The following is a 23,183-nucleotide window of genomic DNA, read 5'->3' on the forward strand; positions in this document are numbered from 1 at the left end:
ATGTCACTATTCAATTTAATATATGAATAGGGTTGGATGGATATAATGTGCAACGAAGACTGTTCAAGTTCTTTATTTACACTCTGCATACCAAATTTAAACATTAATTAAAGAAATGACATATATATATACATATATATATATATATATATATATATATATATATATATATATATGTGTGTATATATATATATATATATAAACAGAACTCAGTCTTCAAAGCACCAAATCTCGAGGCAAAGACGAACACGGACCCAAGAAGTTAAGTGCATGAAATTATTTATTTCCATATTTATTTATTATTTATTATTGACATTTATACAGCGCGGCGAATACCCGTGGGCGTCTCGGCGCTAATTAAGGGCATAGATCAGCATACTGGGGTAATGAAGGAAAAAAAGGCTATTGGTCAAATAACCACGTCTTTAGCTGTTTGCGAAATGTGAACAAGGAGGGACTTGCCCGGATGTGTGCAGGAAGGGTGTTCCAAAGTTTCGGGGCGGCGACAAGGAAACGCCTGTCGCCCCATGTGACTGTTCTAGTGCGAGGCACAGTCAAAAGGTTCTGATCAGAGGACCGAAGGGATCGGGTTGGAACATAATGAAGAAGATTCTGTTTGAGAAAATGGGGACCCTGATTATTGAGTGACTTATAGACGATGCACAGCGATTTAAATTTAATACGACTGCGCATCGGGAGCCAATGGAGATCCCTGATGGTATTTGCAACTGGTGCAAACTTGGGGATCCCAGCCAACATTCGTGCAGCTGCATTTTGGATTGACTGCATCCTATTTATCACTCGGACTTGGGCCTTTAGTAATAAGGAGTTGCAATAGTCCATGGAAGACAGGACTAGTGAGCTGACCAGTGTTTTCCCAGCAGTGTTCGGTAAGAAAGGTAATATTTTCCTGATCAATCTCAATTTCATATGAGCTGTGGCCGCAGTTTTATTAGCATGTGCCATAAAATTGAGGCCAACATCAAAAGTGACGCCTAGATTTCTCACATTGCTGGCTGGACTAGGCAGAGGACCGAAAGATGGTGGCCACCAGACAGGTGACCAGCCCGGAGAAAGGTGACCGAAGATGACCACTTCAGTCTTTTCTGAATTAAGTTTCAGACAGTTCGTGGCCATCCAGTCACCTATTGCCGTCATTCCAGTCGTGAATCGATTGGCCACTTCCTCACCGTCCCCTTTGATAGCCAGTACCAGTTGGGTGTCATCAGCGTAGGAGGTCAGGCTCATCCCAAATGCTTTGATGACACTAGCAAGGTCCGACACGTAGATATTGAATAGTGTCGGACTCAGGGATGAGCCTTGAGGGACCCCACACGGCAGAGACACCTTCGATGATTGATAGGGTCCTAGAGATACTGCCTGTGATCTGTTGGCCAAGAACGATACAAGCAGGTCCAACGCAGTTTTCTGGACCCCCAGTCGTTCGACACGGTCGACTAAGATCTTGTGGTCGACCGTGTCGAAGGCCGCCGAAAGATCCAGCAGTACCAAGACCGCTGTCCCCCCCTGGTCTCGTATGGCTCTGATATCGTCCGCAGCCTTTAGGAGAGCAGTTTCCGTGCCATGACATTTGCGGAATCCGAACTGGGTGTTGTCGAGCAACTGGTGCTGCTCCACAAATTCCGACAGTTGCTGATTCATGGCTTTTTCTGTTACCTTAGCCAGAAAAGGAAGACTGGCTATCGGACGATAATTTTTCAGGTCATCTTTATTCAAGTTGACTTTCTTTAAAAGAGGTTTGACCAACGTATGTTTCAAAGACGCCGGGAAAATTCCGGAGCTAAACATGGTATTGCAAACATGGGTTATGACCGGTATCAACGTGTCCATAACTGGCATAAGAACTTTAAGCGGACACGGATCCAGAGCTGAACCTGATTTAATCCTTGAGATAATGCTCCTTGTCTGATCCATAGTAAGATCGACAAAACGGGTCAGTGTGTTATCCCGTGAGGAGGAAGACAAGGATAGCGGAGTAGTGTCCGTGTTTAAAGAAAAAGCCTGATAGATGTCATTAACTTTTTTAAAGAAAAAATCAGATAAGGCGTCGCAAAGATGTTGTGAGGGAGGTGGTGTAAGATCGTGCATGCCACCCGACAAGCGTTTAGTAATGTCGAATAACTCTTTACATGAGTTTTTGGCAGTCTCAATTTGAGCTGCATAATAGGCTTTTTTCGCCTCTGCGATCATCTGTTTGTACCGGGCCAGTGAATCTTTATATGATGATTTACTTTCTGGGTCGTAGCGCTTCCGCCAGAGTCTTTCTCTTTGTTTATTTAATTGTTTCTGTTTTTTGAGTTCATCTGAGAACCAAGGAGCACTAGGAGAGGCTCGATTCTGGGAGATAAATTTTACGGGCGCTAGCTCAAGTGTGACCTGATTAAGCCAGTTATTGAACTGGTTTGTGGCGACAGTAGGGTCATCTGACAGCAGTGGCAATGTTCTAGCCAGGGATGTGGTCAGCGTCCCCACCTTTATGTCCTTCCATGTTCTCACCTGTTTGGGGCTATTGTTGACAGCCTTCCTTTTAGAGGCATCAGGAATAGCTAAATGACTTATAATGGCGTGATGATCGGTCCATGCCAAGGGGAGGACATCTGCAATATGTAGCGTCTCAATATTGGTAAAAATGCCGTCGAGAGTGTGACCAGCATCATGGGTAGGGACAGAGATGCGTTGATAAAGACCTAGTATTTCCATGTCCGCTAGGAGACATGCAGTGTCTGTGTCACTGCTTGACTCAAGATGGAAATTAAAGTCGCCTAAAACTGCAAAATGATCTTCCAGAGCTATGGATTCCAAAATAGACCCAAGGCTGAGTAAGAAGGAAGCTCGTGCTCCCGGTGGGCGATATATCAGTACGCCTTTAAAATTGAAAAGGGGTGTGAGCTTAATACTGAATAGTAGAGCTTCGCAACATGTCGATGGTATCGGTGTGGTCCTGATTGGGAGGTGGTCTCTAACTATAATTGCTACCCCACCACCCCGCTGACCTACTCTATCCTGTCTATGAATGGTGAAACCACTAGGGACTGCTATAACCAAGTCAGGGTCTGAGGCACCATCCGTCCATGTTTCCGTTATAAACAAGACGTCCAGGTGGGCGTCTATTATTAGGTCTGCAATTTCTTGCCTATGTTTGCACATGGAACGGGCATTAATAAGTGCTAAGTGAAAAGAGGTGATAGGAGAAGGCAGAGTGGTCAGGGCATTAATTTTATGGTTGACAATGTGTGTCTGAAATGAGCAATGTGAGCAGGATAATCGGTAGGGTACATCGATAGATGAGAGAGGGTCATAGGTAACACAGAAATCGGTGCCTGGTGATCGAAGTGCCGAAAGAGATGCGGATGAGTAGACCAATCTAGTCGCAGTACCAGGGGTTTTAGCACTCGGCACGGGCCCGGCGCGGACGGGCGCAGACGGGCTTGACTTCGGCGCGCTTCCGGCGCGCCCGCTGCGCCAGCCCGCTGCGCCGTCTGTAGGGGATACACATTTATAGGTGGTGAGGAGGGCAGGAGGCAGCCAGCGACTAGAGCGCTGACCTGACTACCTCAAGATGGCGGACGTCAATCGCCCCAGCACCTAGATCGGCTGGCGAGCGAAGACGGCGATAGCAGTGCCCAGGTAAGCGCTGGGAGCGCTAATCAAATAGAGCAACAGTAGAAATACACCTGCATAACAAAAGGGGGGTTAAGCATCCAAATACAAATTTTTAAAAGCCCACGAAGCAAATCGTGCCAGTAGCTAAAATTGTAATGTGCAAATGCGCAGTGTAAAAATTTTATCAAGGCAGGTCTATGTAGAGCCCTTCAGCGTGACCGCTACCCTTAGATCGGTGAGGTCGACTGCCCGGTGTTTAAATAACTTCCGGGAGGGCAGGAGGCAGCCAGCGACTAGAGCGCTGACCTGACTACCTCAAGATGGCGGACGTCAATTGCCCCAGCACCTAGATCGGCTGGCGAGCGAAGACGGCGATAGCAGTGCCCAGGTAAGCGCTGGGAGCGCTAATCAAATAGAGCAACAGTAGAAATACACCTGCATAACAAAAGGGGGGTTAAGCATCCAAATACAAATTTTTAAAAGCCCACGAAGCAAATCGTGCCAGTAGCTAAAATTGTAATGTGCAAATGCGCAGTGTAAAAAATTTATCAAGGCAGGTCGATGTAGAGCCCTTCAGCGTGACCGCTACCCTTAGATCAGTGAGGTCGACTGCCCGGTGTTTAAATAACTTCCGGGAGGGCAGGAGGCAGCCAGCGACTAGAGCGCTGACCTGACTACCTCAAGATGGCGGACGTCAATCGCCCCAGCACCTAGATCGGCTGGCACCATGCACCGCCATGACGCGTTTCGGCCTCCCAAGAGGCCTTGATCACATGACGCTCACAGTGCAAGCCACCCTTTTAAAGTGCTAGTGCTTAATGTCACATGGTCAGTGAGTCAAAGGATATAGAAAACATACTGTTGGGGTCGCAAAATAATATTGTTGTCACAATGGTTACCCTTATTGCATTGAGTATATATAACTGGCAACAATAATTCATCCCAGTCCAGTGATGCACATCAATACTTATTCTTGCCATTGAGCCAACAATAATGCAGAAGCAGGAAAACAATAGAGCAACCACAACCTTGTGCTGTAAACAGTAATAAAGCTGAACAATTCATAGACAGCTAACACTGAGATGCAATAACCACGGTGATGCCCTTGCCTGGATTGATGCTTAAATGCATTATGTGCAAAAATACGCGATGTAAACAATATATGTAAGTAGCCTGTAATCACACAGTAATTCATTGCTACCCCACTGAATGAGAACATGTTGCTAAAATGGGCCATAATCTGTGATTGTCTTGTATGAGAGGTAGAGAGAATTTATAAAAATCAATACAATAATGATTTAAAAATTAGTCATTCTCTTCCTCACTAAAATACAATGAACATCATGAGGTTAACCTATAAGATTTGTACAAAAAGAATAAATATAAATACTTATTACATCATAAATATCATAAAAAGAACCTGCACCTTGAGATTAGTTGTAAAATCCTAGCGGCAGGTCTCTAAATTTAGGGCTGATAAACGACATGATAGGCTTGATGAAAGCATCGCGTTATTAAAAGGTTGTTGGGCAAATCATGGGAAAAACTCCATCGTGTGCATCCTGAGATAGCTGAATAAACCCGTATGTGTCTTAGATACCAAAAAATTATCCACTGAAATCATGTTAATAAATATAAAACAGGATGAAAGAAACATAACCAAGAGGGAAAAGTGATTAAAACATGAACACAGAAAGAATATCTACTGTCTACAGAAGCCTGTTACAGTGAGACAGATGGACATCTATTGTTGCTGATCCAATGCTAACACATGTAATGGAGCTGGGAGGAAACTTATAAGTGTGTGTAGAGATCCTCACTCGAGTTGAGCCTGTTCGGGCTCTTAGTATCCACCTCGAGGATATACCTGGTTTCCAGTTTCCTGAGTAAGACCTCACGCTCCCCACCTCGGCAAAAAGGGGGCACCATGTCCACCACAAAGTAGCTAAGATGGTTCCAAGCTGCTCTTGTGTGCTCTTTGAAGTGTCTGGCCACTGGATACGTGGCATCATTGTTGCTAATGGCCCTCATGTGCTGGAGTACACGTTTGTGGACCTGCAACTTGGTACTACCAACGTATTGCAGGCCACACGTGCACTCCAGCACATACACCGCATAGTCAGATTTACATGTGAGTTTCTTGCAGATCATCCTAGGGACATCACTAAAGGGCTCTTGTACGTCATTTTGTTCTTTCCCAGCTTACATGCTTTACAAGAAACACATTTAATAAAGCCTTTAGTTAGCTGTAACCAAGAACTTGCAGGGGATGCCTCTGGGCTGCTCATAGAGCGTGCCCTGCCGAAAGTTAACTCTGGGTTCCTAGGAAGGGTATGTATAATAACTGGATCACTTTGCAAAATCGACCAATTGCTGTTAATGATCTTACGCAATTTGTTGCGCTGGCGACTGAATTGTGTGATTAATCTGGGGGTTCCATATTCACACACATATATATATATATATATATATAGACACACACCACCTGAAACAATGCCTTTCAGGCTAAGAGTGCTGCATAAATTATTTTAAAAAGGAATGTGGGAACCCTGAATATCTCTCAAGTTCTAGGTGGCTAGCAGCTCCTATTTATATAAGGTACTCTACAACATCACCAACACTTTAGATCTGCTCGTCACAAATGTCTGCTTTTCTAGCTGTGTTTTAAAGCAAATAATTACCAAATTGCCAGCTATGCCAAGCTAGTGGGGACTTAGCTTCCATTGGTGCAGCAGGTGAAGTGGCATTGGGGCACAGAGGCCCCGAGAGACCCACTGAACCATGATTATTGCTGTATTTCGAGTTGAAACAGCGGCCTTAGTAACATTATCTTCCTTGCTCTAAGGCCCATGACACACTGGCTACGCCACTGCTTTTGACTAGGTATGTACAGATGCCTGGCTTCACCTTGGGGTGCCCAGGAGTGGGCACCTCACAGGCACAGCGCGGGGACACACTGGCTAGTGTAAGCAGGCGCTTTATAAGCTCAGTATTATTTATTATTTATTTATAAATATACGGACGTCATATGCGTTTGGTGCGATCAATTCACTGGTGCCCGGTGTTCACAGCTCTTATAATAAAAAAAATGACCCTGTACTATGGGATCATAAACCTCTGCAGCTATAAGTGTTGAGCTTTTGTATGTAATCATGGTTAGCTTTTACCTGCACAGCACCCTGGGCACACACACGGCTTTCATAATAGCTCATGCTAATTAATCATCTATAATTAACGCTGCATCGAGTAGCAAAAGTGTGCATTATATATCATAGTCATGTACTAGGATCTGCAATTTACAGCGAATGTACACAACATATGCAGGGATTTATTTAATTGCTGGAAGAGCTACATTTTCAATTTCAGATTGCGGAGTTTGGTGTTTTCATTTGTAATGATCGAGCCTAGCTAGGGTGTCTGTTCCTCCCCGTGATTGTGCTCAAGACTATTGCTTGGGTCTTCATTTCAGTGTGATCTGCCTTGATAACGTGGAAGTTATGGGGTTTATGTTTCTGGGGCCCCTATGTGATGCTCCCCAAAGTAAAGTCGGGCTCTCCCGCAGACATCTGTCCGGCACGAATCCTGCAACAAATTTATTTTTCTTGCCCTGAGCCCCCTATTACTTTTCTCAACCACTCCCTTGCGCAGGGAGTAGTGACCCCTGCGCTCAAATCAGCCACCATAGTGCCCATCTTAAAAAAGCCTGGCGCCGACCCGTCCATCTCAGCCAATTACTGCCCCATTTCCCTGCTGCCCTATTTGGGCAAGGTGCTGGAACGCCATGTCACCGCAGTTTTCAGCACCCACGTAGAGGCTAATGGGGGATTGGCTCCCCGCCAGGCTGGCTTTCGCCCCAGGCACTCGACAGAATCAGTTGTGGTTGCGGTCCTGGACAACCTCAGGAAGGGTATGGATAATAACAAACATCAGGTGCTGGTACTCCTCGATCTCTCTGCCGCCTTTGACACGGTTGACCACACCATCCTATTGTCCCGTGTCAAGGCGGCTGGAATTGAGGGTTCAGCCCTGATCTGGCTGTCCTCCTTCCTGAGGGACCGCACCCAGGCGATTCGGCTAGGAGACCTCACGACCACTTCGCTCCCTGTCACCTGTGGTGTTCCCCAGGGTTCCTCTCTTTCCCCTCTACTCTTCAATCTGTACATCTCTCCTCTTATTTTTGCTCTTCAGCAGCTGGAGGTCACCGTGTACAATTACGCCGATGACCTCCAGCTCATCTTTGATCTGTCCTCTTCTTCCCTCTCTGTTTCTAACTTTCAGTCTTCTATGACATTTATCAGGGATTGGATGAACCACAACCATCTCAAATTGAACCCGGATAAAACCGAGTTGGTTCTCACCGGTGGTTCTTCCAGTCCCTGGAATTCTCTCTTTTGGCCCCCCATTCTTGGTCGTCCCCCCACCCCCTCCACTTCGGTCAAAACACTGGGTGTTAAAGTGAACAACCAGCTCACCCTTCATTCACAAATCAGTTCTGTAGTTTCCTCCTGCTTCCTCACTCTCCGCACCATCCGCACTGTCTCCCGTTTTTTTTCCCCTCAGGCACTCAAGCAGATCATGGCCGCACTGGTGATATCGCGGCTGGATTATGCCAATGCCCTTTACAACGGCATTCCGGCATACAGCATGCGGAGGCTCCAGATGGTCCAGAACCAGGCGGCCCGGCTGGTTTTTGGTCTCCCGCGATATCATCACTCTACACCGCTCCTTAGGGAGCTTCATTGGCTTCCCGTCAAGGAACGCTCCCTCTTCAAGACCGGCTGCATGGTCTTCCAGGCCCGCCAAGGCACTGCCCCGGCCTTTATTTCCTCGCTAATAAAAGAATATGTTCCCACCAGAGAGCTCCGCTCTTCCTCCAAATCTCTCCTCCAAATCCCACGTTTGAAACGGAAAAAATGGGGCGGAACCAACTTTTCTAACTTAGCCCCTACATTTTGGAACTCCCTTCCTGATCACCTTCGCTTTGCCACCCACTATCTCTCTTTTCGGAAAGATCTTAAAACGTTTCTTTTCAAACAGGCCTTCCCCGTGTAATCTTCCTTTTTTTTTTTTTTTTTTCTCTCGACAGGTTGACTTTGCCTCTGTTGCCGACTCCCATACTAGCGCCAAGAAACCGTACGGTGCACGCTGCGCTTTATAAATGTTTTAAATTAGAAATTAGAAATGATGTTGTGTTCCCCGTTTAATCCGCACTCTTCAGCCTGCCAGTGTGTTGGCATTTTTCTGTTAGGGTTGGAGGATGGTTTTATAAACCAGAATAATGAGGGTTATCCTAGATTTCTCTTTCTGCCAGGAATGAACAGACCCCTGACCGCTTGCCAAGAAAAGTGAGCCCATACTGTTACAGATGCCTGCTTTCTGCTCATCCCCCTCACGCTAGCCTGGCTGATGGGTGGTGTTACCCCGAAACAGGCCCCAGGATGCTTGTTTCCGGTTCAGGGAAGACCTGGCTTGGCAGTTTTAGACTGGACTGGTCCTATGACTAATTTGCATATGGCTGGATCTGAACTGGGGTGGCGAAGTGAGCTAAAGAACAGCGATGAATTCAACCAGCTCTGTGACTGGGGGTGAGTGTCTGAAAAGTTTCAGCGCTCTGTCGATCATCTCTTTGTGTACGTCCCTGATGCCTTCTAGTTTGTCTCGTATCGTAGTCCCTTCTCGCCACCACATTCTTTGCTCCTGCTGCTCACTTCCTGCTTAGTACTCCTGTTCTACAATTCTGTCTATCACTCTTCCTAGCACCCTCTCTGCACCACTCATTGCATTACTGTACAGTACTTCATGGCTGTAGCCTCCCACCCAGGTACCAAGTCTCCACTCTGTGGATCCACTGCAACCCCCATCTGTCTCTTTTATCCCTGCTATTAAGTCTGTCATCAGCGTCTCTTTTGCTACATGTTCTCGAGCCACAACACTACTTTCTCCCTAGTACTGCACCATCCTTGCCTTCCTCGAGGTCTCCACAATTACTAATAACTTACTTTCACCACAACACTTTGGACAGAACATCTATTGTTTCAAAGCAGTAACATGTAACTGTTCCTCAATTTAACGGCAAACCATGTTTTGCCCTCTGAGGGTGGCAGGGAATCTGCCTTCCCAGGACTTGAATCATGGCATGCAGATCCCACCAGTTGTCAGTGTAGAGCCAAAACCCACTGACTCGTCTTTCTAGTTCGCAGCTTCTGCCTTTTTACTTTTCCCGATAACTTTGTGAGGTACTGGCAAGGACTCTAGTCTTTCCCTTTGTGTCCTAGTCTAGTAGCCTGCCCTCTCTGTCCTGATATAATTTGGTCTTCTTCACTCTGTGCCTTTATATTTCGCCAGGCAGTCTGGTTACGCCCACCTTCTTCGGTATTTCTTCCCAGGCCTTTTTAACACATCACATCCCTTTTCATTGAGGTCCCCAAAGTCATGCCTTCTCAGTCGACTTTTCCTGTGTCTCAATCCAATCCTCACTTACAGTACTTTTAATAAAGCCATTCCTACCACACTTCTGTCGGTTTCTAAGAGCTATAAATAACAGATATTACTGTTGCTCAATATTAAGGTACTCCATTTACTGAACTTCTACGCTGGAAGGCGTATCTTTGTCAGGATTTAAACCAACACCTGCACATCACGCCAGTTCTTAGCCTTGGCCTACTGTGAAATCTTGCCAGTTTGCAGATTTTGCCTAGCTTGTCCCTCTCTTTGTGGCATGATTCAGCCACTTGCTCTCCCTTAGTCCCAGGATTCTCTAACCTCAGAAACTTTTAGACCCTGCACCTCAGCTGCAAGCCTTTTTAGGTCTCGCCTACGCAGCGCGCATGCGCTGCATAGGAAACCTTTAGCCGTCATCCAGCTGTTTTTCGAAGGTCAATCTCGTGCTTGTGGCGGCATACACCTTGCGGGAGTGCGCAGCGGTGCGCCACAAGCACAAGTATGTGCTTTGAAAAACAGCAGACTACGAGCGCACACACACACCACTCCCGGGCTCACCTCCTGCTCCCCCTCTCTCTCACGCGCATTAACTTCAACTTGCCACTTTCGCGGCCGCGGTGCTGCGCTTGTATTTTATTTCGGATTGCAGTTACAGGAGCACGTTCTTTGAATGGCAAATGTGGTATACTGATAACCCAAGTCACAATATCATTTAAGGATCAACGTTCTAATTTATTCGAAAACCTCCTTTCAGCACCCGCAAACTAGACACAGCAAGACACTCTCCCAGCAGCCCCCAGGTGGCAGCAGACATTGCGAGATGCAGAGCAGGTGTGTGGAAATGGGGGCTGTCAGGCTTCCGTAGGTGGCAGGGATGCAGAGCAGCGCTCCTCTACAACTCACCGGGAACGGCTAAGTCAGCCGTCAAGTCATTCTTTATTCTATATGCAAATATAGGCGTGCATGGGTGCTTGAAAAGAGCGCAGCAGCACAGCCCGAGCGCCGCACCTTGGTTCACTGAGCTCAGCTCTAGTCCTCGCGCTACCCCGCGCTCCCCTCTCCCCTCTTCTCGTCATTTACGGAGTCTGAGAGCTGCCGCTGAATGCATGTAGCTCACCTCTTGCAGCCGGACCTGCTCACACTTGCACACTCTGCTCCGACTCCGCTAGCGTCCGCTTCCGCTTTTAAACTTTTACATTTTGGGGATTAAGATGTAGGTAAGCAGTTTTAGGATTTGTAACAGGGTTCCTGTTTTTGCCTCTTGTTTATATTGAGCTCCGTTCACACATTTAGAGAACTTTGTTTTTCTATTTTAAAGTATGAGCTGTAAGCTGCAATAGTACTATTTTCTGAATGATTATTATAATACAATTCATGCTGCAAAAGAAAACGGGCCACTGAATGCACGCCGCTCACCTCATGCCGCCGGACCACCTCACACTCGGACACTCTGCTCCGACTCCGCTAGCATCCGCTTGGCAATGAAACTGGTGCTCATGTAAAGTGCTCTGATACCCATTTAAAGCTTGGATTGGTTGTTGCAGCAGGTTTATGCTATCAGTGAGAAATACCGTTACGCTTCCCAATCAGTGCGCTTTCCACAAGCGTCACTCTGTAGGTTTGTACACACTAAAGTGAGCCTCACAGGGCGGTTCAGTATTGACTATGTCTTGCATAACCAGTCCATCTGCTGTTTTTTTGCAATTGGCCTGTCCCCTATGCTGCTTTCTTCCACCCAGAAGACCACAACTGTACTGCTTTTTCCACCTTCCTTTCACCTGGTTTTTGGCCTGTTCCTGCTGATGGCTAACCTCTTGCACCAGCATCATTAAATTACGTTGAAATTGGATTTTGTTGCTGCCAAGGTGAAAAGGCATAAACAGATATTTTGCCTTACAATACATTTTGGCATCTCCACACCTGTCACATTATTAGGCCTCTCTGTGTTACTTCCTTAACCAACACCGGTCATTTAGAGAACACAGGCGGGACTGTGGTTGCTGTAGGGGCAGATTGCAGGGCTCTTGGAGTACAGGAACGAAAGTGTATTGGTGAAGGGGCAGCAGTTGCGGACAGCATTTCTATTAGCCAAGCACAACTCACAAAGGGGCTAAAGAAACGCAGGTAGCCTATGGTGAAAGAATAGACGGCAAGGGATTAAAAACACTCAATGAGACCACAATGGAACAATTTGGGGGTTGAGATGAGAAGAGTAGAAGAGGTATAAAGCCTGTAGAGGGTGGAGAAAATGGCACTGAACATGCAGAGAGTTGGAGGCCAAAGGGCCAAGCATGAAACCTGTATTCTGTGTAGGGGTGAACGGAATTTGCGTAATCGCGTTCCGCAAATCTCCGCAAAATGGTAAAAAATCTCAGCGAACATGCAGAAATTCTGCAAACACACGGAATTGCTTGTTCGCAATGCTTTCATTTCGTTGGCAATCGCTGTTTGCGTGCTCGGGGGGAAATATCTCGCAAACACGCATTTGAGAACGCGAACAAGCAAAAAATTTCACGAAGTAGCGGAACGCAGAATTTTGGGCAATTTCGCGTTCTCTGCGGAACACGAAATTACCCAAATTCCCCTAATTCCGCGAACGGAACGGAATTTGCCGCCCAGGCCTAATTCTGTGTAGTGGATGGAGGGGCATGGAGACTATGGTGAGAGAGTGGAGGTAAAAACTAATAACTCTGTAACGAAAGACGTGGGTAAGACGGTGAAGCTTATACTGTGAAAGAACATAAGCAAAGTACGATGGAACCGATGATAAGTAAGTGGTAGGATTAAGGACTGTAGATGAGAGGAACGGAGAGCAGTTTAGATTCTATGGTGAAAGGAATGTGGAAGCTAATAGGCAGTGATACGAATTTGCACGGTTGCTACTACTGATGGGCAGAAACAGATGGCAAGTTTACTTTGAAAGCTGTAGCTGATTAGTAAAGCAATTGTGCTGCCCCATTTAAAATCAGTGCCAAGCTGTCCCAAGGGGTTAACATGTGCTATACAAATACACGTCATGGTATTCAAATTCCTCGACATATAACTCATGACCTCAATTAATAAGCCTGACTCCCTTACCCCTGGTTGGCTGGCTCTGCAAATGGCACAGATATTTTAAGTATCCAGAATGGAACGCTTCTCAGCCGACCAGAAGGTATAAGGCTCACTGGATGTACTACTAGGAGCAGATGGGTGTTTGCTCTTAGTGATTTCAGTCTGGCACTTGCCACAAACAAAATATAAATCCATCTAAATAATGAATGTCAATTCAGTTCGCTACAAAACACAAGCATTGGACTAGCCAGTAGGTCTGGCACTCGATATTATTTTTTGGTAATAGATGGGTTAATTTGTGTGCGTGTTTTTCCACACCAGAGAAAGAAAATCCCATAACAGAGCAACATCTTGAGCTACAACAATCTGGAAGGCTGGAGTAAGACCCTTTAATGACAAACTGCTTTAGAAGATGCATAGGCATACCCAGCAAAATATTGCCTTGTAGATACTTTTGACAGACGGTACTTCTGTTGCCTCTATAGGAAAGTGTATGTGCCTCTATGTTTTTACTTTGTGAGCCGAAAAGCCATAAATCCTACATATTATCGTGACAGCAAAACAAGACCGATAAACTCACAATGGCGATTAGTAGTGTGTTATTATGAAAGGCTAAGCCATACATCCAAGCAGTATATATTTCCTTAAAAATACGTAAACCAGCACTTAAATGTAGGCATGACCGCAAAGTAAATAATAAAGGAACACGCACTGGCTTTCAATTACAAGCTACACGTCATGCTGCATCTGCAATCTGAGCAGAAGTCTACTTGAGGCTCATCACCAAAACCTAATGGAAACACAAATGGGACAATGTAACCATCCACAGAATGCTATGGGCTTGATGGACAGCCAATCAAAGCACTGGCAAACTATGGAAAACACAACAAAGCCAATGGCTGAAGTTGGCTGTCACAAAGCCCTATATCTGCTTCTGAACGTAATATTATAGTTATACATAATTAACTATTTTTTATGTACTTACTTTTATAATTATTAAAGAACTGTTAACCTACTGTCTTCTAGAAAACGAAAGCTGTCAATATTCAGAAATAAAAAGGCCGTAAAAAGCAAGGTCTTAAATGTGTCATTTGGCAACACTGCAAAGGACTGCGAGAGAATGAGCACAAATCCAAGTTCTAAGTACCACCAGTGAACTTACAGTATATTTCTAGGTGGCAGGAAAGAGTACAACCCATGCAACTGTAGAATGACTGAGTAACTTTCTACAAACCCATATTTATTTGCACTTACAGCACAGAAAGAATTCTGCACACCAAAAACACTTTTATAATCCAGTCATACAACAGGTGAAACATTTAAAAGCCTTTAATTATGATGATAATATTGGCAAACATTTTACATTCTACAACAATACACACTTTATTATTCATTAATGTGTTACCTGCACGGCAAGAGAAGATGCATTGTCACACAACAAAATCTGATCACCTAAAGGGGAAAAAGAAAAAATGTAACATTTGCAACAAGCAAAAAACATCATTTTTGCCAAAGAAATATTTAGTCAAATATCAAGTTAAAAAAAGCAAGAATTTAACATGAAAAAGGAGCAATCTGCTAAAGACAGAACAACAAGTAAGACCAGCGAATAGTCCAGGCAACTTAAACAATGAAAGCATTGGCTGGCAAAACACACCTGGTAAAAGAGACAAAGACAGACAGAACGAGACAGACACACACAGTCGCGTCCAGTGAAGCAGATATAGTAACAGGTACAGCTAGTGTGTTGGCTCACGGATTCAGCCATACTGATAGGTAGACTTACCTTGCAGGACAAGGAATACATGTTACACAGCAATCTGACAGTCAAATCAGACAAGAAGCTTAGGCCTTTTCAGGATGCTCATCACAGAAAGAGACACAGAGAGACCCAGCAATCTTGGGCCAACACATTAGATGAAGTTCCAAATACACTCCCAGAAAATAGACCCAACAGGAAGGCAGTGTTCTAAAAGGAAATCAGGCACAAAAGTCCCAGAAAAAACAGACCAGGCTGCACAGATGCAGCTAGTCTAGAAAGAGAGACAATTCCAGTCAGTAAGACATCCATATAGTAGAATACAAAGGAACACAGATAAAAATAATGACACAGTTATATAAAAGAAAGACCCGAAACTAAGACGTTATTCAGTCTAACAGACAGACAACGCAATAGACAGAGCCAGTCAGACAAGACAAAAACACTAGGTTCAGAAAGACAGACATTTTAATAACAAGAAAGAAAACAGTCAGCAACATATACATAACAAAATCCACAAAAGTTAAAGAGCGCTTCCAGAAATGGAACTTTTAGTCACATCAGTCAAAATGAACACAATTTTTACCTAAAGGCCATTCAGGAACTTTCTCACCCACCCTCTCCTCCAAAAAGGCCAATGTGCAACTCCATGCTAAAATCACTTTTGAGAAACATAGCCAAAAAGTGCTCAATAACATTCCTATTCAGCCTCAAAAAGACTCACGTCCCTACCAAAACATCCTAGAAAAGCACCTAACCAAACTGCTTACCCTACAAATAAACATCACAGAAATATGGTGTCAGCCTAGTCCGATATACAACTTCATTCAAAACCACAAATAGCAGACCCATATACTCCTCTCCTTAAAACCAATAGAAAATAAACCTTATTGTCAATCACCTTTAGCGATTTCATCCAAAAACAGGAAGGGTGAAAACAAGTTTCTATTGCCAGGAGACTTCAAATTCTGAGACAAATCGCCCTTATAAATCATAAAAGCATAGGTCTCACCTTTACATCCCTAATATACCCACCTACAAAGTAACATTTATACGGTAGCTATTATGTTAAAAATTATCCAATCTGCTCTGTGTACTCAACTCACCCACATACTTTCACCAATGTTAAAATGCACATGTATTTATATTTTTAGGTCTCGGACTAGCGTCGCACACAGTGGGCGGAGTCCGAGATTTTATGTTTTGCAGTATGGGGGCTTGAACCCGCCCCTCTTCTCTATTGGCTAGCCTCGTAAATGCTGGCCAGCCATTGGAGAAGAGGGGCATCACTCTGTTCTAGCCCCATCTTGAGCAGATTTGGGGGCGTTTCTCTCTCTATTTTTAAGCCTCGCCCCTTTTCTAGTGGTGGGCGTTACACCCTCCCTCTCGCCACACGCCCCTCAATCCAAAAAATTATGAGCGTTTCTCCGAGCCATTTGTGAATGACCTCGGAGAAACATGGTGGTGTGGAGCGCTCCTCTCTTGCCTTCCGAGATCGTAAGGAAGGAGCTGCTCCCTCCCTCTTGTTTTCCATTCCACCTAAAGCCCTGCAGAGCACTAAACTCCACGGAAACGTTCAATCTAATTTTAACCTCTAGTAGTTGGTATTTGTGGTGAGATTATGGCCGCAAATACGCCAATTCGGAGTTAGCCTAGGGGGCAATATCAAATAATAACATGCAGTAGGCGGCCACGCTGAAGTAGTTGGGCGAGGATGTGCCGGTGTGGGCTTCTATTCTTATATAGTTTAAGATGGTTCCTGCGTCTAAACATACATGGGGTAGGGGTTGGGTGCCACAACTGTTCCTCTAAACTCGGATTCTTCGTACTTCTAAGGCCGGGCTAGACGCCAGGCACACTTGGGCGAACAGAGCTGGCCCGGAGGCAGGCGCGCCTGGCCCCCTCCCGCCAGGCCCGCCCCTTCCTTCACGGCTGGCCGCCGCCGGAGGCGTGCGGGCGGGGGAAGCAGCGCGTGGCGTCCCTCCCCATGCTGCTCAGAGTTTGGGGGGAAGATGGAGGGTTACAGGAGCTTCCTCTGCTTCCTTGCCGGCAGCCTGGTGCTGGGCTTCCTCGCCTGCAGCCTGGTGCTGGGCTTCCTCGCTGTCCTCTTCGCCCTGATCTGGGTCTTCCACTAGCGGGAAGGGCTGGGCTGGGACGGAGGCCTGGCCGAGTTCAACTGACACCCCGTGCTGATGATAGCGGGCTTCATCTTCATCCAGGGGATCGGTAGGTGCGCGCCGTGCCCGGGGAGCGAGGGACTTGCCACTCAGTAAACAAATGCTGGCATGGCTGTCCTCAGTTGTGCGCCAATGCCAGCGCTGATAGCGTAACAGCACAGCCGAGCCGAGCTACTTCCCCCGAGTTTGGAAGGGCCGGGCGGGGAGAGGGAGTGATTAGCGAGTACATAGCTCAGTGGGTTGAGGCACATTTAGCAAACCCAAGCGTGCCCCAATGGCCACAGATTCAACCCCTGCCAGAGACGGTTGAATGCGCACAATTAATAGCGACACTCACAGTGACAGCGCTTGAGTAATACAATGGACTCTAAACTCTTTTTGAACTGTTACTGAGACGGGTTCTACGTAGCCGGTCGCAGAGGTTCCATAAATCCGTGCAACTTCACAACAACGAGAAATGCGGCGATTCGTTTCCTTGCACGGATGCACCAGATATGATAACAGCTTCTGCTCGGGCCATTATTCCGGGAGACATCGCCGACATTGAGACACAGCTGAGCTCAGAGGTGTGCGGGTGCTCACGCCGAATGCGGTGTGCAAGTCCACCGTCAATTTTTAACAACGTGGTAACCCTTACAGGGTTCTGCAAGTGATAGTTTGTAGAAGAGATCGGAATTATTTCCTTAAATTCGCAGACAATAGTTCTTTTGGAGAGGAGCATGAGTCCTTTAAATGTACAGCACCCCTTTAAAATCGGGGAGAGTTTTTTTTAACTGTGCCTGATGTGTTATAACGTGTCCATTTGTTATTTGAAAGTGAACAACATAATTCTGTAAATGTTTTGCCTTTACTTAAACGGCTGTCAGTCACGTTTGCTCTTTCCTGCTTAATATCCGGAGAGCAGAGTACTAAAGGCACAGGTCTGGGAAAAAATGCAAGTATCTTCAACGATAAGTGCAGTTTGGGAGTGGTCCACGTTTGTCACGCACAACTGTGTCCTGTTACGTCACATAACCAGGGCTCTACTCTCCGAATAAAGAAACCGACGTGGTCCAATGAGACTTCACACTGAAGCTGTTCTGCTGTTATTCCGGGGGTTCTGACCAACCAGAAACACTAAAAGGCGATTTAAAACACAAAATACCCTACTATTACATTCCAAGCACATACTCGACACTCAAGCGGCAGCCCAGTGGAAAAAAGTGCATTTTTGAGTTTAGATTAAAAGAAGTGAAAATAGTAAAAAAGAAAACCACCTAAAAACCCCTGTAACTACTATGATAAAAACATAATAACTATGCACTATAGTGAGGGTGGAATAAAATGTCCCCGTGATATTTGCGGTGATAATAAACTTTTGCTAGTGCACAAGTTGCTTTAAATATAGACTTTTGACACTTTGGGATTCTATTTTCCAAACTGTCATTGGGTTTTTGGGAGGATGAAGTCAGAATGGTGAGCATGATGACGTCAGCACGTGTTATGGTTCGGAACTACTGAGGTGCACATTTGCTATGCTAGGTTGGTCATTGGCGTCTTGCGCTTTCTGCTTTTTCGTCCATTCTGGGCTAGAAACTCGAGATAAAGCGGGAAATGGAGGGGGTTCTGGAGACGCAGAGATGCCATCTCCACGGCCGCCCCTCGGCCCCAAAACCACGTTTGTTTTTCTTCAGGGCTCCCACAGTACTGTCTGAAAGTAGCCAATAGAAAGATGCATCTGATGAGGTGAATTGCCAATGGCTGACATTACACTACAGAGATGCGCACTTTAAAACCCCTGCCTCAGAGAAGGAAGTAATACGTCAGCGGTGTGTGAGATGGCAGGCTGGTGTCTCTGAAAGGGCGGGAGAGAGCCTGTGCCATCCAGTGCCTCGCTGTCACTGAGACTGTGGTACACTTCAAACAACCAGAAGCATTCATCAGGGTTATTGAATGGGATTTTTTTTTTTTTATCAGAAACCTTTTCATTTTTATTTTTAAGACGGTCATCAAGGGGTTGGTTCTTCTTGTGGGTGGCAGTGAGTTCCATTTTTCTGGGAGCTAAGCCAGAGAATGAGCGGTTGTATGTTGTCTCTTTGTTGAGCTTCGGCAGTTTCAGCAATAAGGAATTGGCGCTTTAAAGATCCTTGGTAAGTCGTTGTGGTTACAGAATATTACCAGCGATGGCAGAATCTGTGTCACTTCAGCTAGATACACAAGAACCTGTGTTTAAACTTGTGGATGAAGTGTGCTAGAGGGTTTTTTTCAGTGCGCTTTTACAAAACCGGGGGCATCTTGAAATGTAGTGGGCTGGTTGAAGCCAAAAAAACACACCTTAAATCGTTAATGGGAAAGTGGGGCTTGTGGTCTGGTGCTGCGTTTCCATCACTGGGTGGCAACCAGCAGGGAAAAATTACATCACTTGAGTTAATGAAGCGTCTCCTGTCGCACTTGAAGTAATTGCTTCATGTTTTCTTTGCTTCATGCGACTGATCACGGCCATCTTTAATGCTTCACGCTAGAAACAGAGGGAATAAAGCGGAACTACCCCCTTTTTGATCGTGTCGGGTATTTTCTGCATTAACACAACTAAATTGCTCAGGTGGTAAATCGAGCGACAATTTTTGAGCTTGCCTGGGCAGGCATACATTCTGTTTATGTGACCCACTGGACTGACGGAAAGGGGTGCGAACAATCGCTCACTTAAACCAGTGCCCTTACTAGGATAATGTTGCAAGCGTCCAGTATACGTTTTTGGGAGATTAGGAGTTGTACGGGTGTCCGCCATCTTAGATTAGACAGCCGCCTCCTCCGTCCTCCTGGCACCACAGGTATTCTCTCTCCGGGGTCCCCCCGCAGCCGCTGCCTACCGCGCCATGAAACGACTCACACTGCTGGGCCCGTTTCTGTTCTCCCTGCCCTTTGTTAAACACCAGCCTACTGAAAACAGCGTGAGCAACGGGAGAAAGCTGAACACTGAATGCGACCACCCAATATTATTACAGGCAAGTGCTGCGCGGCCCGGACTGATTGCCCTGGAAGCTGTGTGCTGGACGAGCCCCTGGGTTGCATGGCCGTGTCTGGCTGACGCGGATATCTGCGGAAAACGGCCTTGAGCTATGTGCTGGGTTAAATGCGGAAGTGAGATAATGTGGCCTGTGTGACAACGCCATCACAGCACTAGTATACAAAGTGAAGTAAGATCTGCGCCACGTGCGGGTGGATGTATCCTGCCCCCAGAGGCTGGAACCCCAGCTACCTGGGACGCCGAGAGGTAGCGGCGGAGGAGCCAAAAGCGAGATCGAATGAAGTAGTGACTCCTGGCCCCCTCCACACGCAGTGAGTATTAGCTACTGCGTTCCCCTAGAACCTGTGTGTGTGGCAGTGTGTGTGTGTGGCTGTGTGTGTGTGTGTGTGTGGCTGTGTGTGTGTGTGTGGCTCTGTGTGTGTGGCTTTGTCTGTGTGTGTGTGTGGTTCTGTGTGTGTGTGTGTGTGTGTGTGTGTGTGTGTGTGTGGCTCTGTGTGGGTAGCTTTTTTGTAGGTGGCTCTATGTGTGGGTTGCTCTGTCTGTGTGTGTGGGTGGCTCTATGTGAATGACTGGGTGGCTCTGTGTGGGTGGCTCTGTGTGTGTGTGGGTGGCTTTGTGTGTGGGTGGCTTTGTGTGTGTGGCTCTGTGTGTGGGTGCAAATGCAATAGGTCTCACATTCGCGAGCAATGAAGCTATTGGCATTGTAAATGACAATGCCATTTATTTATGTTTTAAAAACAAAAACATAAATAAAAATAATGTCATGAGCAATGCCAATAGCTCTAACTTTAACGATGCCAAGACCATTGCATTGTAAATGCTTGTTTCATTTGCTGTCACTATTTTATAGGCACAATTTCACAATACATTTATTCATAACAGTATTTGAACACGACTCACACGCTGACAAACACAAAACAAATACATGCAATTTGAATTAAGATCTTATTAATTTAGATCAATCACAATATATGACCCCCCTCTTCATCATCAATATCATGTCCATAGTATCCACAGTGGTCTTCCTCTACACTACAAAGTCAAGGCGGTGTTTCGGTGAGATTCAATTTCGTTACCACCTTCTGAAAGACTTAAAACATAAAACATGTAACACTTACTATTAGCGGCCATTCTTGGAAGTGTTTCTCAAAAGCGAAGAGTGAAGAATATCACTTATGTCCTGGTTCTTTATTCACATGTTTTTATCCTTATGCTATTTCCGGCCTAACTGACCCATAGCCATATTTAAACCTTCACGCTGGACTTAATCAAATCATCCCCATGCGCGTTGTGCACCCCAAGTGTCTCATTACTCAAATTACGGAAATCTCCTTCGTCTCTTGGGGATGCCCATTCCTTGACTACTAAAGATTTTGAAAAAGCGTGCATGGTAGCATCTATTTGTAGCACAAAAGTATGTAAGATGCAGAAAAAAATGTATTCTCGCTCGCACCGTACAACCAGATCATGCATTACAGAATTTCACACCCTCAGTTTCCACTTGGAACCACCTTTAGAATCTACCGACAAGTGATACTGACTCCATTGTACAGACCAAGTATTGTGAGTATGTTAATATGGATATTTGAATGTTTTCCTTATTTTACAACAAACTGATGGTGAGAAAGCTAAAGTGGTCTCTAGGTCAAATCGAAAAATGATGTTTGCTCTCTGATCAAAATCTGCGGTCAACATACTCACCACTTACAAATCTAAAGTAACATATCCTTCCTTCTACCGCTGTGGACAACCCAGTATTAGTAACAGCAATGAGAACCATCAATTCCCGAATTCAATTGCAAATCTACTCCAATTTCAGATACCAATATACCAACTGCCACATCTCCAGGTGATCCCAAACGGAGCAGGACTAGTAGATGAAAAAAGGCTCTGAAACTCTATCCCTCTGACTCTGCAGTTATTAAACTAGTTTCCAGTAACACTGCCACCTGCTGCTGCACCAACAATTACATGTAAAGCAGTTCCACCAATCACTCCTCCACAAAATAAAATACAAAATCCCTCGATGTTGTCTTTTCTCACACAAGTACATTCCTTGGGTCTCCGACGCATGCTGCAGCTCAAGGTAAGTAAGACAATTCAAAGTGCAATCACAGTGGCCATGGAATGTGCATTGTGGGACTATCTGCAGATAAATCACCTAGTAAAAAACGCATCTCTTCCAAGGTCTATGCATCCTCTCCTCCTAAACAAAATGTTCCATAAGTAAAATCAATATGTAGAGCAACACTATAGAAGTACTTCCTATAGCGATTCATTCAAAGTAAAAAGTAAACACAAGCACCCCCGAAAGCACGATAGAGCAAGAGAAAGAGACAGATTTTGCCACATAGTTCTAACCCTGTCCAGATACAGCAGGCACAGAAATTTCAGCCAGTAGACCCAGGTACACAAAAGGGCTCATACTGATAGACATACGAAAATCGACCCATAAAGACAGGAAGACCAATGCAAGCAGAGACAACCATGCTGCCAAAAAGATTAAATCAGGCAGTAAAGTCTAGTCAGACCAGTAGGCCAAACCAGAGAGGCCTAGTCAGTCAGGGCAGATGCATTGCTTGGCATGCAAACCCAACCAGGAATACAGATGTAACTAGAGAAAGGGTAAAAGACAAGCCAGTCTGATAACCTACACCAGACACAGACTGACCTAGACTTTCATACAGACACACAAAAGCATTACAGCAGAGTTTGTAAAAAGAAGGCAGTCATAAAAAAAATCAAATATTTTCAAACAAGAAAAGACAGACGGACAGAAGCAACCAGAGACAAATCACAATAAAAGCCAGGTCGAGCCAGCAAGCCACACACAGATACAGAATATATTTTCCCTGCAGCTGCAGGCCATTCGTCTTCTTTTATCAGTGATATGAAATTAGAAATCCCGCCTGGAAAGAAAACACCTTCTGATATTTTTGTGACCTGATCCTCTCCTAATAAAAATTAAGTAAATTCGCATCTGCAAGATTTTCTCCAGCTGAACGTAAAAACATTCAGAATCATATCAAACCTACTTGCAGCTAATATCACACACTGCGTCTTGGTCTGTCACACAAAAGAAAGATGACACGTTTGCTGCAATAAAAATTCCATGCTTAGA

General features: G+C 45.4%; 1 protein-coding gene across 1 annotated transcript in view; it reads right to left on the minus strand.

The window, feature by feature from the left end:
* The window catches only part of MTX2 (metaxin 2), a 423,009-nt gene that overhangs the window by 287,455 nt on the left and 112,371 nt on the right, over positions 1 to 23,183 (minus strand). The window contains exon 3 of the mRNA XM_078681519.1: positions 14,525 to 14,571. Coding sequence (XP_078537645.1) covers positions 14,525 to 14,571 — 47 coding nt within the window. The remainder of the gene's footprint in view (positions 1 to 14,524; positions 14,572 to 23,183) is intronic.

Source organism: Lissotriton helveticus, chromosome 3_1 (assembly GCF_964261635.1).
Source record: "Lissotriton helveticus chromosome 3_1, aLisHel1.1, whole genome shotgun sequence".
NCBI classification, from domain to species: Eukaryota; Metazoa; Chordata; class Amphibia; order Caudata; family Salamandridae; genus Lissotriton; species Lissotriton helveticus.